General features: G+C 39.3%; 1 protein-coding gene across 1 annotated transcript in view; it reads left to right on the forward strand.

Moving 5' to 3' along the window:
• ece1 (endothelin converting enzyme 1) overlaps positions 1-19,554 on the forward strand; it is a 35,969-nt gene that overhangs the window by 10,607 nt on the left and 5,808 nt on the right. The window contains exons 4-15 of the mRNA XM_074678630.1: positions 2,289-2,413; positions 2,526-2,672; positions 4,501-4,566; positions 4,757-4,945; positions 7,587-7,729; positions 7,930-8,044; positions 15,207-15,317; positions 15,403-15,501; positions 15,631-15,708; positions 15,798-15,901; positions 18,413-18,523; positions 18,837-18,904. Of these exons, the coding sequence (XP_074534731.1) occupies positions 2,289-2,413; positions 2,526-2,672; positions 4,501-4,566; positions 4,757-4,945; positions 7,587-7,729; positions 7,930-8,044; positions 15,207-15,317; positions 15,403-15,501; positions 15,631-15,708; positions 15,798-15,901; positions 18,413-18,523; positions 18,837-18,904 (1,356 nt within the window). The remainder of the gene's footprint in view (positions 1-2,288; positions 2,414-2,525; positions 2,673-4,500; positions 4,567-4,756; positions 4,946-7,586; positions 7,730-7,929; positions 8,045-15,206; positions 15,318-15,402; positions 15,502-15,630; positions 15,709-15,797; positions 15,902-18,412; positions 18,524-18,836; positions 18,905-19,554) is intronic.

A 19,554-nucleotide genomic window follows, 5' to 3' on the forward strand; every position in this document is an offset into this window, starting at 1 on the left:
TAAGGGTTATTGTTTTTAAAACAGTGGAATTCAAAACACACATCAGCTAGAATGGGAAACGTTTGGTGGAAAAAAAAATCACATTTTCTTAAAAAAGGAGAGAATAAAAAGCTTGAATTTCTTGCCAGCAAAATAAATCATTTTAATACTGGGATGTTAAAGAGACTGTGAGGACTTTCTATGCCTGATTGTAATCCACACTTTGAATGAGATTATTAGCGCTGATATAGGTTATTTCGAAATGCTTTCTCATCAGGTCAAGCAGGACCAGATTGATGTCAAAGTCTCTGACAACACCTGACCGGCTGACAAAGTTTAGTACTGCGGAAAGAGATCTGTTTTTTTCTCTGCTGAAAACGATTTCTGTGATTAATTTTGTACTGATGGTGGACACTGGAGCCTAACTGTCAGACAGAAAAAGGACAGAAGAGCAGAAAAAAGCTAAACAGGAGAGTGATAGAGCACAAGCTAAAGGCTAAAACACAAGCTAAAGGCTTAGCTGTTTATGCTAATGTTCATTCCAGCCAACATATCAAGTGTTTTTGTCTTATTTTCTGTAGAAAATGTCTGTTTAGACTTAATATGAGCTAAATTCACCTGACAAGTCCAGAAAAATGTCTTATTTGAATTATTATTATTTCTAGACAAAAATGAGGCTTGAATTGCTTGTAAAAAAAATCTACCAATCAAACAAGAAAAAAGTTACTTGTATCAAGACATTTTTCTAGTTTCAAGCAAATTTTCTAGCTAATTTCTTTTTGGTTCCATTGGTAGTTTTTATGTCACTTGTTACTCGCAATTCAGACCCTCATTTTTGTCTTAAATAACTCAAAACAAGACATATTTCTGGACTGACCAGGTGAATTTGGCTCGTATCAATTCTAAAAAGGCAATTTTTACTGAAAATAAGACAAAAGCACTTGATAAAATTCCAGTTTTTTGCAGTGTGCAGCAGTTATTCTGCAGTGGTCTGTTCAAACTTGAGAGTCTATCAATAAAATGAAGAATGAGGTTACATCAGCTCTGCTCGGTAGATGACTGGCAGGACATAACCAGGATTCACTGATGTAACACATTACAGACGTGTTTTAGAGCACAGGGCTGCCAGTCGCGCTAGCTGGCTACCGAGCTACCATATAAACTAGTTTTCCATTTTCAAACACCAGTGCTACTGTAACTGTTGATAAATACCTCATTTTACCCCATACCTTACAACTTTCGTGTTGTATCTGGTAAAAAGTTGTCTTGATCAAAGAAAAGTAAAGTTGGAGCCAAGTAGAAACCTCGGGTCTAAAATATGAGACAATGCTGAAGTGCTAAATTCTGCTCACTTGAGTGTCTGCTTAAGGGTGGCTCCAGAAGTACTGGAAGTCACAATCACATCAAGCTAAAAAAAAGATATTTTCACAGCAGAAATTAACGTATTTACAGCTTGGTTCAAAAAAACGTCTCGTCTGAATTGCTAATGGCACAATCAGCACCCTCCGCACGGCGGTTGAATTTTTTCTAACTTGGCAGTTTATAGCTGTACTCGAAGCCTCTGTAACTTCCAGTATGGCTGCGATAGCCAATCTGCTTCAAAAAACGGACGGGTGACGTCAGGGATACTACGTCCATTAATTATACTGTCTGAGGTAAGAGCATTGATAGCCTGGATGTTTAATGAGGTTAAACAATCCCCCAAAAACAACTTATTAAAAAAACAAAAGAAAGAAAAGTAGAATTTAAAAGATCCCCATTCATTTCCAAAAGAAACACGACTCTTGTTAAGAGTGACATCTTCACGACAGTATGCATGCAACTTCAGGCCAAAAGGTGATGCTGCTGTCCCATTAAAATGAAACCTCCTCACAGCCTGATGAGTCTTGTGTATTAGTCGTTTATGATTATTTCTCAGTTAATCGCCCAGCTCTAAAATCCATTTATCATTAAACAATTAAACATCAAGCTCCAACATTCTGACCCCAGTTTAAATCTGGTAAAAGTCTGACCTTATGTCTAACCTTACATGCATGTTTCTGTTTTCACCCGCCCTGCTGATTGTCTCATTGTTAAGATGACCCCGACTGTCCTTAGTGTCTGTGGAGCTCATTATGTTCACAGTGTGCTGTCTGGGTCACAGGCCATGCTGTCAAATCCTCGGGAATTTCAATCTGCAAGAAGTGTTTCATGGTCTGTTCTGTCTCAAAGTGAGACACATGCTCTGAAAGTTTTATGGATGATTTTATTGTTGACAGTTTCCCTCACACTAAAAGTCGTAACCTTTTATTGTTTTCTTCATTGGGCAGAAAACACAACGATGAAAGGTCTGAGTCAGGCCGAGGAAAAGGCCCAGCGATATTATCAGGCCTGCATGAATGAAGCCAAGATCGAGGAATTAGGAGCAAAGCCACTACAGGAGCTAATCAGCCAGGTATTTCCTAAAGCCATCAGACATCAAACACATCCATCACTCCAAGCCTGTTTGATTCCCATCCAAAGAAATGAAAACGATTTTATCAGAAAGTGTTTTTGTTGACCTTTAGTTAGGAGGCTGGGCTCTAACCGGCGCCTGGGACAAGGATAACTTCCAGGATGTGCTGCGTGCAGTATCGGCCAACTTTCGCACATCGCCTTTCTTCACCGTGTTCGTCAGCACTGATAGCAAAAACTCAAGCAGTAACATCATCCAGGTGAGAAGACTGCTGTTTGAGATGATTCACGTCTCATCCTTCCTGATAAAAACAACTGGATCTTTATTTTTCAAAAGGTGCTGTTTGCTTTTCAGTGGAAGTTCCCATAAGAACCATATACAACACATGAAATCCACATAAAAACACAATTTAATACTTGTAGTGAAGAACATAAGAGTGTGAACACACAGACAGTCTTACTGACTGAACTTTTGCCAAGCTTTATTTGTAGATCTCAGTCTACCTGGCTGTGATTGCAGAGTGGTGTGGATTTTGTAAAAGCAATGTTCCACTGATGACTTATTGATTGATTAGGAAAAGCCAAACCTATAAATATCTTTCTAAGTCTTCCAAATTTCTTGAAAAACTAATACTTGAGTATAGCCTCACAAGATGCTTCACAGTCATCATAATTGTACAGGCAGCTGCTGCTCTCCTGAAAGTCTAGCTAAAGGCTGAAAGAATGACTTATTGTTTTTCTCTCAAACTTATGACTTTGTTCTTGTAAATGTGTGCTTTTTATTCTCTGAAAGTTATGACTTTATTCTCATACATTTATGTTTTTTTTTTCTCTAAAATTTACAGTTTTATTCTCATTGATTTATGTTTTTTTTTCTGAAATTTATGACTATATTCTTAGAAATTTATTTGTTTTTCTCTAAAATGTATGGCTTTATTCTCATAAATTTATGTTTTTTTTCTGTGAAATTTATTAATTTCTTCTCATTAATTTATGTTTTTTTTTCTCTGAAATTTATAACTTTATGCTCATAATTTTTTGATTTTTGTTTCTCTGAAATTTAGGGCTTATTTTAAAATTTAAGTTTAATTTTCTGTGAAATTGATGACTTTATTGTCATAAATTTATGTTTTTTTTCTCTGAAATTATTGACTTTATTCTTCTAAATTCCTTTTTTTGTTTTCATAAATTTAAAACGTTTTTCTCTAATATATGTTTTTTTTCTTTTAAATTAATGATTTAATTCTCACAGATTTGCATATAAAATATGACTTTTTTCTTTTAAATTTAATACTTTATTTTCAAAAGTAAATTACTTTTACTCTCTTAAATTAATGACTGAATTCTTATAGATTTTTTTTACTTTATTCTTGAATTTATGACTATTCTCATACATTTATGATTTTTTCTCTTAAATTCATGACTTTTTCGTAAATTTTTACGTTTTTTTTTGTTTTAAATTTATGACTATCCTTATAGATTTTATCATCTTAAATGTATGCTTTCTTTCTTAAGTTTATGATTTTATTCTCTTAAATTTATGATTATCTTTGTCTTAGATTTATGACTTTGTTCTTGTAGATTAAGGCTTTTTTTAATACTCTTTTTTTTCGCTTGACGTTATGTTTTCTGTCACTTCATGTGCATTTTATAAGTTGAATGACTCATAGAGTCGACATGAAGGCACATACTGTTATCATAGTGTCTTAATGACTTTGTGACCTATCCTGGAGAATCTCCCTCTGTGAGGACTGAGTTTGAACAGCCGACTCTGGAAAACAGGACAGAGACAGGCTCTTCTGTTTTTTTCTTTGATTTATTTCCTGACATCTCATCCTTTCAACACAAGCAGCGCTCCCAGACTCACCCAGGGACTCAGATTTGTATCTCTTGGATAAAAAAGCTCCTCTTGTTTCACACTCATGCTTCAGCAGCTCCTTTTTCATACCGTCATGGGACTAACAAATCACACAGATAAGATCTTCAGCTATGACTTCAGCTCTTTGCCTGCGCGCTGTGGACACAGGACTGAAAACAGAAGCTTGTTTGAGCGTGGAAGTCATGGGATATGTCTTCTCTTAACTTTAGGTGGATCAGTGCAGTTTGGGACTTCCTTCACGGGATTACTACCTCAACAAAACAGCCAATGAAAAGGTAATATATGACATTGAACTGGTCTGAACATGAGTGGAAAGGGTCTGGAAATTATTTATTTGATTAAAAATGAAAAAACATTATTAATTATTTATGTTGAAGAGAAATATTTCAGCTCCTGGGCTAAAGCTCTGTATTCATCATCTTGGATGACTCCTCACACACACATCTCACCCCCTCCTCTCTGCAGTATCTGACGGCATACCTCGACTTCCTGACGGAGTTAGGGGTCCTTCTGGGGGGCTCCAAGGAGACATCTCGGAAGCTGATGGAGGAGATCCTGGACTTTGAGACCGTCCTTGCCAACATCACTGTCCCCCTGGAGGAGAGGAGAGACGAGGAGCTCATCTACAACAAGATGGAGGCCAAAGATCTGAAAGTAGGAGTCGAAGAACGGTTTCTTTTACCATGATTCACTTCTGTACACAGTCAGTGTTTGTAGACAGAATCAGTCAGCAGATACGATCAGGAGTTTGTTGTCAGGTTGAGAACACTCAGCTGTGTCTTAGCCAGTAATTACAGTATGCTTGGAAACCGTCTGTGTAGAGAGCAAGGGGCAGGTTGCATAATGTAGTCCTGTAACCCATCTGCAGGTCATATGACGACATACTGTAAACTATGACAACACACCTAAGAGTAAGGCTTAACTTGATGTCCTCGTTTGCCAACAGCTGAAAGTGGGTCAACTCTCCCAGAAGCTATTTCCCCTTCACATGATAACTGATGAAGTAACCTTACAGTCTTGAAAAAGTCTCACTTTAGATGTGGAAAATCTCAACCAGTTTGGGTGTTGGTTAGAGCTGATTTTGGAAAATAATGTGACTGCAATTTTTTGGGACCAGTTATTACGATTAAGCTTGAGATTTTTGGGGGGACATTTCTCTTCTGCATTTTTCGCTAAACAGAAGCACCAAGTCATCCATAGTTTGACCAACACGACAAAGGATACTGTCAACCTATGAAAATTTTTTCCTGCACTTTTTAATTGAAGAGAAAAAGGAACATTCCAAAATTTTACTGACCTTTAGCTGTCAGTTAAAGTCTTGGCACACCGAGTCTGTTTTTATTGGATGTGTTAGTCTTCATTCATCATCTAAACCTGGCCCAGAATATGTGGAGAAAATATGTCAGAAAATATGAGAATGTTATTTTGCAAGTAGCCTTCAGCGTCTCTAAATAGTCGAACTACCCAGGAAACAAACTGGATGGATGTGAATAAACGCAAAAAATTTAACCGGAAAAAAAAAATGACTAAGCGTGCAAAGACCTTAAAAGTAACAAACCATAGAGAATAAAGTGAACAAGGGGTATGGCTCTGCATCGACTTTTGCTAGTTTTGAGGAAGAACAAGTTTAAGTTACCATATGCCCCCCGTTTACTTGCAGCTTAAAATATTCTGCTCCTTTTCTGCAGTTTAATATGGATCATTGATGTCTTCATGAAATGGTAGTAACATGTTTTGGTCCAAAAAGCCAATAAATCAAGCACAGCAGCATTGCCTCCAGGCTCTCATAGCCCCTCTGTTCAGAACGCTCTGATTTAGTGGGCGTGGCCTTCATATGTAAATGAGCCACCGCTGATACTGCCCCACTCTTCCACGTCACTGAGAGCGGCTCCACGAGCTCCGAGTGCACAATGTTTAGAAAACAGCGAAGCTTGTTTACCGTAACACTACAGGCTAAAACAACAGGCTAACCGCAGCTAAAGTTAGCATCCTGAAGCTAACACAGAGACTGGGGGGACACTGAGGAAAAGCTCTTACATCTGCTCCACAGCACACAGCATTTAAAGTACTCACATTTCCAGGGTCTGGATTCAGGACCAGTCTATTCGCTAGCCCTCTGTTGGACTGTCCAAAGTTGGAAAAGCAGTCGGCCTTGAAGTGACTAGCACATACATGCACAGTTTTACTGAGTGTAGCTGGCACATTTCCTTGATAAACGAACTCTAGCCACTTTATCTTGTCTTCTTCCAAGATGGGAAGCTTTGCATGGAACCATGTGGCTGTTTACAGCCAAAAACAGAGCAGTGATGGCTCTTCAACTTTGGCATTCTCCTCCCCGCTGCTGGAGATATTTCTCTCTGGCAGCGGGGAGGAGGTTTGGAGATATCTGCTCTGGTGGACCAATCAGGTCAGACTTGCTCCTGATTGGTCAAAAAAAGGCAAATCCCCAAAATCCAAACAGTTCGTTTTAGATCAGGGTTTAAATTTACAAGCACTACTAAGTACAGGTTTTGTCTTTAAATATCACATTTTGTGAGCTGGGAGGAAAGCCAAAGACCCACAAATTTCACTAAAAGACTTAAAGTGATTTTTGTATAATATGGGACCTTTAAGAAATCGGACTATGCCTTCAGTCAGCACAAGATCCGGCTATTAAAATGCATGTAAACAGCTTAGTCAGACCTAGAATGGACTGATTGTAGCTCGATTGACACACCTAGGTCGTGCGACTGCTATCACACTTGGTAGGTCTCTGTACACCTGGGCATTCAGCCAGAAGAGTAAGTAAATTACCATGATAAATAAGGTTGTGCTCATAAAGTCTGTGGCTCCAACACAACAAACACCATGGCACATCCATCTCAGCCATAGTCGTTAAAATGTTGCTTCTTCTTTTAGTGAATTGACACTAGATTGATTCGCTTACAGCTACACTTATCTAACAAGACACAGCACTTCCTACTGAAGAGAAGTGTCCGCTTGTTTACGCAGACAAGACTAGACCCCCCTTCATGATTTATGGCTTTTTAATTGAGCTATGACTTTAGTTAGACTGTTTTGTGCAGTAAATATACTGACTAATTTGACCCCTGGCCCCCCTTTGCTGCACGTCTTCACCACTCTCTACTCCCACACATTTCCTGTCTCTCTTCAGCGTCCTGTCAATGAAGACAAAATGCCAAAAAACACAACGTTGACACGACAAATGTCAAAAAGCACAGTTCTGAAGGCACTTTGAATGAATTTATAGATGTTTTTATTTTGTACCATGAGTGTTGTCTCTGTGTGTTTGCAGACTCTGGTTCCTGCAGTGGACTGGATGCCGTACCTCACAGAAGTGTTTGCGCCTGTGCAACTCAACGAGTCAGAGCCTGTGGTTGTTTACGCCAAAGAATACCTCCAGAAAGTTTCAGACCTCATAAACAAAACCAATAAAAGGTCAGACACTCATCGTCAGATACAAGTTGTTTGATGCTGTCTTTATAAACCATGATTTATACACTGGAGTGAAGTAAAAGTACTTAGGATGAGGAAGGAAGCTATTAAGTGCTTAGACTGTTTAGATTATTTATACATCCATGAATCCTCCGGCTGTTTAAAAGGGAAACAAAACAATGAATGTAATATTTCCTTTGCAGCCTCCTCAACAACTACATGATAATGAAGGTGGTGAGAAAGATGGCTTCCATTTTGGACCAAAGGTTCCAGGATGTTGAGCAGCGCTTCCTGGAGGTCATGTCAGGAACAAAGAAGGTGAGGGATGGAGTTCAGATCTGTTACTCCCACTGTAGCGTGACTCCGATTGATTTAAGCACAGCTGGCAGCAGGATTAAACAGATAAAAATAAAACAAAACCGCATCGTGTAATTCCTACCTGTGGGCAGATTTCCAGTCAGATAATGTTTTCTGCATGTTTGACATGTGATTACAGTATTCAGAGTTCATGAGGCACAGAGGAACTTGTGTAATCTGGCAGATTACCACTTTTAGTGCCGGTAAATTTTAGTTACCCAGGAGGCTGTACTTCCCGGAAAAGAAAATGTCACAAATCCAAACAGCAGGGTTTGCAGAGCTTATCAGAAGACCTCGTGTTGGTCTGGGACAGTAAACAGAGGATTGCTTTTTCAAGAGATATAAAAAAATATAAACTGGGACCATGAGATGATCAGAAACTTTCTCTTAATTCAAAAAAGAGTGGAAGACAACTTTGTCTCTCAAGAAATAAAAGCTGTTTTGTTTTAGCCAACTACAGATGTAATACTAAACCTCCTGACTTTTTTTCATGGTAACAGGTTTTTTGTCCCCCAATCCTATTTTTTCAAATTATGTTTTGCCGATAACAATCTAATACCGATACCTTTCTTTGATAAGTCCCGTACTCTGTTGGGTGATTCTGTTGTAAATGATGAATCATATTTGTTGTATTAAAGTGAGCCCTGGTGGTACCTCTTTGAGGACCACTCACTCTACAAATGTTGCAACACACTGTTTTACAATCATTGCTTTCCAAAGAGAAGTAGTCCCATATAACGGACATGTTTGCAATGGAGTTAAATTTACAGCAGCTGTAAATCGTGACGATGCTGAAAACATGTGAAATCTGGATTGGTCCCTTTCACATAACGAAATCCGATACTACCCAATCCTCCAAAAATAGTCATATGGGGTGCTGATGCTAATCAGTGTATTGGCTCGGGATGTCCCAAATGGTAACTATGGTAACCACTTTACGCATGGGGTGTATGCCCAGCCATGCTCATGTTGGAAGAATATAGTTTCCTTCAAAAGAAAGCATTCATTGTGTGTTTAAACAGGACATTGCAACCCAATATGAAGAAAAGTTATCAACATAAACAACTAATCAGGTCTGATGCTGTGTATAATACAGTAAATTAGGGGTGTACCGATCACAATTTTCTTGCCAATCACCAATCATCAACCTTAAAAAAGCCTGACCTGCCGATACTGATTTTTATTTTTCATAACTGACAGCACATACCTTCAATGTTCCAATCTTATTTTATTGAAAATCTTTGAACAATACCTGTGAAAGAATAAAATCTTTATGTTTTAACTTCAACAACCAATAAAGTGTCCTGAGTTTTAGGTCTCAATAGGTCTCAGACTTTCCTGGAGATATATAAGATCAGTTTCATATGTAAGGATGGGCCGATCACTGATTCCCTAAAATGAAGGAAATCGGCACCGATCGATCAGTCCATGTCTACAGTAAATGCTTTGAATGCTTTACATAGATACAGCTGTGCAGTATTCTTAGTAGACCGTAAAGCAGCAGATGACAAAAGCTCATAACACTTATATTTTAGTGACTCGAGACTTGACTTAGACTCGTGACCTAAGACTTGCGACTTGAATTAAGCCCTGTTTTGGTACCCTTCTGTAGGGTACTAAACCGATCCGACCCTAGAAGGTGGAGCTACAACACTGCAGTCTGTTGATTGGCTGAAAGAATCGTCACTTATTGTGTGACAGCAGCTGTATTTCTCCTGGTGGCACACAACTTTCTCTGAAAGAAAGCTTGGTTGCACTTTGTATCAAAGAGCTACATGGAAATCACAAGAAAACAAATTGCTGGATGTCTCCCATCAGTGCTCTTTGTTTATTATGTCGCCTTTTTCTTCTTCATTGGATTTATTACTGGGGCACACAGTGTTGCACTGCTGTGGCGTCACGCTATTATGTAACGATGCGGCTATCTGCGTCCAGCTTATTTGCCGCCTACCACAAGGGGGCATAGTTGGCTGTGGAAATGCAAACAGGACCAAATTAAGCGTAGCGTTAGTTCAGGCAGGTCACGACGTCAAGCTCTAACAACATAGCTGTCATCATCGGTGCAGATCAGCTGATGGCTCAGCTGACTCCCGTGTCCACCTCCTATTGGAAAACCGCTGTTAGAGTGGGCTTTTTAAGCTGCTCCTGTCAAACCTACTTCCTGCTTCCTCTGCTGGCACTTCACAACCCACCTCCACCCCAGCTCCTCCTGTTATTTTATTCATGTTTTGCTCTGCTCTGTCTGGGTTATTATTCTGCTGCTGCGCCCCCTGTTTATGCCGTTCATGATGGCTCATGATGGGCAGGAAGGCGTGCTCTTCCTGCCTCAGGCTTTCCATGCAAGCGCGTGGAAGAGCAGGGAGTCCCAGAACAGAACCATACTGCCAAATGAAAATTGTGCAAGTTAATAAAGTTTATTTTTGACAAAGTGGTCCTGACTGAAACAGTACAGATCTAAACCAGACTGCTTAGTGGAAGCGGGGCTTTAGACTCGTGACCTAAAACTCAAGACTTGACCAAGTCTTCCCCCATCAAGACTTGAGACTTAACCACGACTTGCAAAAAAAGACTTGTAAACATCTCATCTAAGTAGGTCGCAGAAATTGTAAAGGAAAAAAATCCTGTGCTCTGATTTTGAAGGAGACTTCTTATGCAGCAGTGTGCTGTTTGTTCACACTCAATAGTGTTTTGTGCAGAGAAGTGTTTGCACATGATACCATGAAGCTGTTAAACTGGTTTACTGTGATATTGTGTGACCATCTCAGATTTCCATGAAACAAATTTGAGAAGTTCCTGAAGACAAACCAGTTGAGAACAACCTGTTTTAAATAACGAGGGCAGAAGATTTATTTCCAGCCAAGTAACCAGATCGGCCAAGAGTCATCCCATGAGGACTTTTCACTTTGCGCAGCTCTGCTTGACAGCCTGTCCTAAGTGATGCAACAAAAGCCGAGTGATTTAATGTTTCCTTTCCTTCAGGGGGTCGACTGTGCAAACAAACGACAGGATGAGAAGCAGCAGAACACGACTTGACCCCTATTTCTTTTCTCAGTCCTGTCTCTTTCATAGACATTAACAAGGATGTGGTTGATTAATGAAGATCACATGACTGATAGTTGTACGAAACTGCCTCGTTTTGCTACAGAAAGCCAAATAAAGCTGGCTGGAGTGAGATCACATTCATAATTGAAGGATTGTGACAAGGAGGGGCTGTCCGGTTTTTCTGTTAAAACTGCAAATGTAGGAAGTTATCAAGAGAAATACTCACCTTTCCCAGATGCTACAGTCATACTGTGAAATGGTTAAAGACACTAAACCTGATACGTATCCTCTGAAAGTGTCCAGACTGCACTTTACACTTCCTCCTCAGTGAGTGTGTGTGTGACTGTGGAGGCTCCGTGTCATCAGCTCTTATCTGACAGAGATCCTGTTCCCTCAGCCCCGTTTCCAGCCGAGGTCAAGCTGCAATAACAAACCCCAAACTTTCTGCGTGTTCCTCTTTCTGCATCTGTTTAAATTAAGGGTGCAGCTGTGCCTCTTTTTCCATCTGTAACTGTGTGTGAAGGGTTTTACAGCTTGACTGACAACGCTCCTCATTTCCTCACACGGACCTTGTTTCCTCTTTATCTCTGCAGACACGGTGCTCTGTTTGGCCTTGTCCTTTCCCTCACCTAACAGTAAATTTGCCACTCAAGGACTGTTTGTGTTCACCCAGTGTATCAGACTGTTCATAGGATGTTAATGACTAATATTGTGGTCATAAATGTAAGAATTGTATGACACAAACTCATTTTTAATCGCAAGAAACCCATGATGCGTTCAAAACCTTTTGTCTGTGTAAGATACTTTTTTGGAGACTGAGAAAAACGTAAAATACAAAACCACAAGTAACAAACAAAAAACATTTCAGTGATAATGTCAAAGAATTAAGAATTGCTCAGTAGGTAATGACTCTGTTTTGTTAACACAGTAAAAATTAACAACTCATATCCCCTCTGGATGCAAACCTCTTATAATCACCTTTTGATTTTTTTTTTGATCGTCACTGTTCTGCTGAATGTGGCCGTAAAAAGGCAGCAAATTCTGACATGTGGTTTAAAAAACCCTGTCCTTAAGGAAGAACACTGTGTCTCACAGCCTGCAGAGATATAACCGCTCAAATTTCCTTTAAAAACACTGAACTCAGAGGTCGCAACAAGATCAGCCAATTTCTCTTATTTTCTCTTGAAGCAGGCTTTTTTCTCGACTCACTGGAAGCTTGTTTTCACTGCTTTTAATCTCTAGCTTCCTATAGAGTTCAAGTACATGTTTAAGATTCTTAACTTGTATTTTGATTGTTCAGTCTATGTTTTCTGCATTATAAGATTTGTCCCTCCTTCTTTTATTTTTCTGTTATTTAACTTTTATTTTACCAGGTTGGCCCCATTGAGATTAAATTTATTTTCATAGGAGACCAGGCCAAGACAGGCAGCAGCAAAAACACAAAGTTACAGACAGGAAGCTCAAAAAGAGACAAAGCACAGTCAATAAAACACAAGATAACGGATTAAAATCACGTTCTAGGAAACAACTGTTTAAACAGCTGAGCTAAAACACTGACATCTTTTAAAACCTGCCTCCATGTCTTTCATTTTAGATTTAAAAACAGTGATGACACCAGCTCCCTGAGCCTTAAGTCATTCTGCAGTTGGTTCCTTTTACCAATTTTTGTCGTAGCGTTTGGAACAGAGAGCGTAATGAGGTCCTGAGAACGCAGGGAGTACTGCCCGGTACTTTTCTGCATGATAAAAACATGCAGGGGGCTGTTTACACGATAGCGGTTTTAGGGGGAAACGCAAAAGTTTTGTTGCATTTCAGTCTCGCATTTACACAGAAACGGCGTTTCAGCCGTCCTAAAACGCAAACTTTTGTAAACGGCCTCCAGAGTGGGATTTTTCTGAAACGTTCCCGACACTGTTGCCGTGCAAACTGTAAGCTGGCGTTTTCAGTGGAAACACTGACGTCACACTCCGCCTCGCGCGGGCACATATAAAAGGACAACAGTACCGTTGTTACAATCTTCCCAAACTACCGTGTTGTGCTTGTGCTGCTCAATCTGCTGTATCTGCTGACTGTCTTTCAACAAAATGTGCATCTGTTGCTCCACTTTTTAACTTGGTATTCCCCAATACACTAGATGACACCAGATTCAACTCTGCTTTGGTGGAGATCTCCCTAAAGCTGCTTCTGGACAAGACCGTTATAGCACCACCTACAGGCCTGGCATGCTTACAACAGCGTTTTCAGTCCATCAATGTTTCTGTGCGTTTTAGCATTTTCAGATGAAACGTTGTGTAAACGGGGCCTTAAATAGTGGGGAAGCATGCCAAGAATTGCCTTATAAATTAAAGTGCGAGCTTCTTCTAAAGCACGCTATCCGACCCCAACTGACAATGGTGGGTCAGAGGTTTACAGTTCGTTGTCTTGAATCACAAAGTCTACGAGCTAACTTGCAGTTAGTTGTCTTCCCTGTGTAGTTTGTGAATGTCTTGGAAGTCAGCCCAGTTTACTGTTGCGCAGCTGCACACCACCAGCCAAGGCTTCAGCCCTGTTTTAAGACTACTATCATACTGCCATAAAGCTCTACTACCTGTATGTAAACCAGCACAGATGTCAGATTGCATCTTGAAGTTTGTCAGTGTTTTGATCTGGAAGCAGAGATAAAGTTGTAAGTAAGTTGTGTTTTGTCAAACTGGTTCAAAATCACTCAACCAAAGCAGGATGTAATTAGTGAAAGCATGTGGATGTTAACCTGCAAGGAGAGGCAAAGGCTGGTGGTGCTAGCTCTGCTAATGTTAGCCATACACAAACCAATTTGGCATTGTGTACAATCAGACTTCTTGTTTAGCTATGTTAAATAGGTAGCGCTCATTTGTACTGTTTTTTTTTTTATTTTACGTTTTTTATGCTTTAATTGGATTGAAGTAGGGGGCGACATGTGGAACACAGACCACAGGATGCACCTGAAACCTGGGTGCACCAGGGTGAACGTCATGGAGCGCCACCTAAACCGCTAGTCTATCTGTGCTCTATTTCGACTGTTTTTACGAGTGTTTTTCTTACGTTTCTCAGGATTTAAATTTCAGTTTAGACAAACAGGAAATTAGTTTCTTCAGAAGGTGCCTGTTTTTCCGGTAACTACATATCCCCCTGGCACCTTATTTTAAAAAAAGAAATATAAATTTTAGGGGTTGGAGAAAAAATTGGTTCACATAAGTATCCAGATTTTTTTTTAAACTATATAAAAATCTGAATTCGTTTTAAATTCTTAATTTCAGTCTTTGTTTATAAGCTGGACTGGAAAAAAGTTACCACTTTTCTCCAGCAGAGGGCGAAAGGTTTCACCTTGACTCAGGTGATGTGCATTTTTGGGGGAAAATATGGCTCTTGATGTAGTCTGTAGATGTTATCATCATAATTCAACTTTTTCACATGGTTAGGTTTTTTAAAAAAGCAAACTTAAAATCACAAGAATCGGAAGTGTCAAGTAATCAAATCGCCATTTGTTACTGTTGCTACAAGCAGCTTTTAGGGAGTTTTAGTTAAAGTTTTACTATCCATGGACTCTGCTTTCTTCTAAATGTCCACCTTATTACTCACTGTGTGACTTAAACAGGAGGAAATGTAAACAGAAACTTCCTGAATGTGCTGTGTGCAATGCTTTATGGGAAGCTAACCCGACCTCTGAGGTGACTGCCGTTTACAAAAACCATAACAAAGATGACAATCTGTTTAACTTTGTCACAAAGAGGCATCATAAATAACGTCAGTCTGTTTCATAACCAAACAACTCTACTCGTGGGATTTTTCATTTCTTCATGTCCCTGTTTTCACCTTCACTACACTTATCCACCTGCACGTGTAGCTGTGTGGTACATGTTCACCCACGTCCTGTTGTTAGAGTCATGTTCATTCTAGGAAGTGAAGTGACTAATGGAGGCAGAAACAAAGCGGGAAAAACTCCACAATTTCCACACAGGCATTTTTCCTTTACTGTAACGCACACCCTGTGTCCATTGCATTATGTCAAATAGGAAGCATTTTCTGTGTGTTTTTATTTATATTTTCATATTTGTTCTTGCAGAGCTGCACTCCACGCTGGAAGGTGTGCGTCAGCGACACCGACAGCGCGCTGGGCTTCTCTCTTGGAGCCATGTTTGTCAAAGACACCTTTGCAGAGGACAGCAAATCCATTGTGAGTTATTTTTCCATAATGACAGCTCTTCCTGCTGTGTGTTATGATGGAGTTAAGTCTGAATTTACTCTGTGTCTTGACTCAGGCTGAAGACATGGTTGGAGACATCAAACGAGCCTTTGAGGACGGCATACAGTACGTGTCCTGGATGGACGCTGAGACGAAGAAGGCAGCCAAAGAAAAGGTAGAGAAGGATGTGTTTCTCTTAGATTAATATCTGACAGGTTTTGTTTTGAGTGCTGAAGAAATGCAGCGCTGCCACCTGGTGAGAAAAGGTGTCTTTCACAGTTTCTGTTTCATCTCTTGGTTACAGGCAGATGCTCTGTACAACATGGTGGGGTACCCAGAGTTCATCATGAACGCAACAAAGCTGGACAAAGTGTACAATGATGTAGGTAAATGTGGAGCTGTGTTATGACTGTTTATTTTTCCTGAGCACATTTTCTTTGATATAACACTCTTTCGTCTCCTTTTTTTCAGTTTGAAGTGGTGTCAGAACATTACTTTCAAAATGTCATGCAGTACTACAACTTCTCAGGCAGAGTGACCGCGGATCAGCTGAGGAAAGTTCCCAACAGAAACCAGTAAGTTTTTCTCCCTCTCCTACTCCTCTCAGCCTGCTCCGGCAGAGAGGAGGTCAAACACTGTGACACCGACACATTTCCCACTTGCTGACTTAGCAGAATCCTGCTCCAGCTCCTGGTCTCTCATTATTTAACAAGACAAAAAGGGGGAAAGTGAGAGTTCCCATCACCTTTTGTATATCCCAGTGGCAGAGAAGGTAAAAATACCCAGATTCCTTACTTGAATAGAAGTAAAATGTTTGTCTATCTATCTATCTATCTATCTATCTATCTATCTATCTATCTATCTATCTATCTATCTATCTATCTATCTATCTATCTATCCATCTATCCATCTATCCATCTATCCATCCATCCATCCATCCATCCATCCATCCATCCATCCATCCATCCATCCATCTATCCATCCATCCATCCATCCATCCATCCATCCATCCATCCATCCATCCATCCATCCATCCATCCATCCATCTATCTATACTCAAAAGTACTTTTAAAAGTAAAAAGTATTTCTAATGCACAATTCACTAATTTATATGGAATATACTGCATCAATGTTATTGTTTGAACAAACACTATTTACCTAGTATCCTAATGTGCATCCGTATATAGTTCTTTAGGAAGAATTAGTTCTTTAAATCGTTCAGATTAGAATATAAAAGTCAGTTTTTATTGCTGTTACTAAATTATCCTTACAAATTTTCACATGCTTTTTACAAAAATGTGATTTGCACAATAACTGTAGCTGTCAGATAAATAAGGTAGGTAAAAAAGCTGAATCTATCCTCCTTGAACGTCGTATTTAGCTAAAGCCTCTTAGAAAATAAGAAGGTATTGAACATGAAATGTGATAGCTTCAGTCTGGACTTTAAATAATTAGTTATACTTGAGTAATCAATGTGGAACTGTTTTGGGGCTCTTGCTAAAAGCTTGAAATATAGTTAGCCTGTATAGCTCTTTTCATTCAAGGCTTTTTCCTGTTCTTTCAATTTTCAGACTACTTTTTTGTCAAATTACGGTATTTAGCAAACATTTTTTAAACTTTTATTCTCTTTTTACTGAGAGAAACTTAATATTCTTTCTTCACCCTGGGCTAGTAATGCTAATCAAATCAGTGTATTAGCATTAATTGGAAGTTCTCATAAAGTGTGTTTAGCTTTATTTGGCTTAATTGTCCACTTAGTGCTGCTGCTTGAACGTTAGTGGTGTAACAGGTGTGCGTGGAGTGGCAGACCTGCTGTAACACACACACCACACTCGCCAGTACGCATGCAAACACACAGACAGCCATGTCTTCTCCTGCATCTTTCAAAGCCAAGTTGGCGCACAATGGTACCAAAAAATAAAAAAATAAATAGGCTTAGTCTTCATGTATAAAGTAACAAGCCATTTTGGGAAATGTAAAACAGTGCAAGGGGGAACATCCAGTTAAGACAAATGGACCTAGTGTGGAAGTGCTAAAAGTTGGTGTTCATCCAGAATCTGCTTGAGACTGGCCTCAGAAAGACCTTAATTCAAAAAAAAAAAAAAAAAAAATTTACAGCATTAAAAAGTATATTTACAGCCTGGTTAAAAAATCAGCTTGAGTCTGAAACCCTTATTTCACTATCGGCACACACTGTACGGGGAGTGAGTTTTTTCTAACTCAGTAGTTAGAAGATAATAAGATCACAAGTTCATCCAATCAGAGGCACAGCTCAGGTCACCAGACTGACGGGCGTCCAAAAAGCTGTTAGTTAGGAAGCTCAAAGTCTGTGTCATATCCAACATGGCCCCCGCCAGTAATCAGTTTCATTACCGTGCATAAGGAACAGACAGGTGACAAAGCGGAGACTAAGTCCACATTTCATACAGTCTATGAATGGTTGGTCCAGGTTCAAATCCAGCCTATGACCTGTTTCCCCCATATCTCATCTCTTTTCTTATCTTCCTGTCTTATATCCACTGTCCTCCTTTATGTCATCAAAGGCATACAAAGCCCAAAATAAGTCCAAAAAAAAGAAATACACAAAAAGAAAAAAAGGGAAAAACGTTCAATACAAAATTTAATGAAATGGACATAGCCTCAGATATTTCAGCCATCTCCTAAAATAAGCAAGATTAAATTCCAGTTGCTTTCTGTCATTTGTTTCCAAGTCTTTATAAACCTTAAAGCTGGAGGCAGCCCATTTTTTAAGATTTGGAGTTCACGCTTGGTGCATGAGTTAGATCATTTCAAACACTGAACACATTGTGTCATTATCACACCCATTTACTGGCACCACCATTTATATATGTAGCTATTGCTGCCATAAAGAAATGGAGGCACATAAAGAGTCTCCTTTAACTTGCAAACAACACACCTCATGGTAAAAATGTATTCAGACAATATGTAAAAACCCTGGTCAAACTTTTGAAACCAAGCGGTAAAAAGAGCTTGAAGGTGAGATTTAATGGATAGTTAGCTAGCGTACACTGCCCTGACCTTGAAGTCAGTCTGAAGACCCTCTATGTTTCTTATGTTTTCTGCAGGTGGAGCATGACCCCTCCAACCGTGAACGCATATTACAACCCGACCAAGAACGAGATGGTTCTGCCAGCAGGGATCCTTCAGGCTCCATTTTACAGCCGCTCCTGGCCAAAGTAGGTTTCCTCTGGTGCTCTAAAACCATGTCACGCAGAACAGTTGAATATTGCTTTTGGAGAATGTTTAAAGGAGCACAGAATAAACTCAATACCAAAATCTGATCTATTCTTCTTAATCAGCTTTAATCAGCTAGTTTTTTTTCCCAGAAAGGTTTAAAATGTGAATAAGCTGCCTGGAAGTCTCTTTGGAGCTGTGTCTCTGATTACTTAGGAAGAGTGCTGTTGAGTGTAGAGTGCTGGAAGCTGAGGAAATGTTGCTTTCCTGGCAGACATGTGCTGCATTAATACTTTTCTTATTTTCATTTCCCAGAGCTCTAAACTTCGGGGGCATTGGCGTCGTCATGGGACATGAACTGACTCATGCTTTTGATGATCAAGGTTAGTTATAAAGCAGACATTGCACAGAGGGTTAAGGAGGTTTGGGAGAATTATCAGTAACTACTGATGATGAGATGTGGGAAAGTATTTGGAAATATGCTGAAAAAGATTTCAATACGCTCACAGACAAAATCAACCCGATTCAGATTTATACATTTAACTCATAAATCTCTGTTGCAGGAATTTCTTTAATCCGTCACGTTCTCCTCTGTGTATTGTATGTAAAACAGAAACTGGCACCCAAACCCACTGTTTATGTTCATGTTGCATTGTTCAGAAGTATTGATCAGAAATTCTTTTTGCACTGGAAAAAAATGAAATCTTATCAAGTGTTTTTGTCTTGTTTTAAGTAGAAAATGTCTTACTAGACTTAATATGAGCCACATTCACCTGACCAGTCCAGAAAAATGTAATTCAAGTTATTTAAAGCAAATATGAGGTCTGTATTGCATTATATAGCATTTGTATAGCATTTTTTTCTTTTTTGCTTGTTACAAGCAATTCAGACTTTTTTTTAGTCTTTAAATAACTTGAAACGAGACATTTTTCTGGACTGACCAGTTGTATGTGGCTCATATCAAGCATAACAAGACATATTTTACTTAAAAGAAGATAAAAAACATTTGATAAGATTTCAGTAAAGTATTTCA

The sequence above is a fragment of the Halichoeres trimaculatus genome, unplaced genomic scaffold (genome assembly GCF_033239565.1).
Source record: "Halichoeres trimaculatus isolate MK-OKI-2021-1 unplaced genomic scaffold, fHalTri1.1 fHalTri1_scaffold_1, whole genome shotgun sequence".
NCBI classification, from domain to species: domain Eukaryota; kingdom Metazoa; phylum Chordata; class Actinopteri; order Labriformes; family Labridae; genus Halichoeres; species Halichoeres trimaculatus.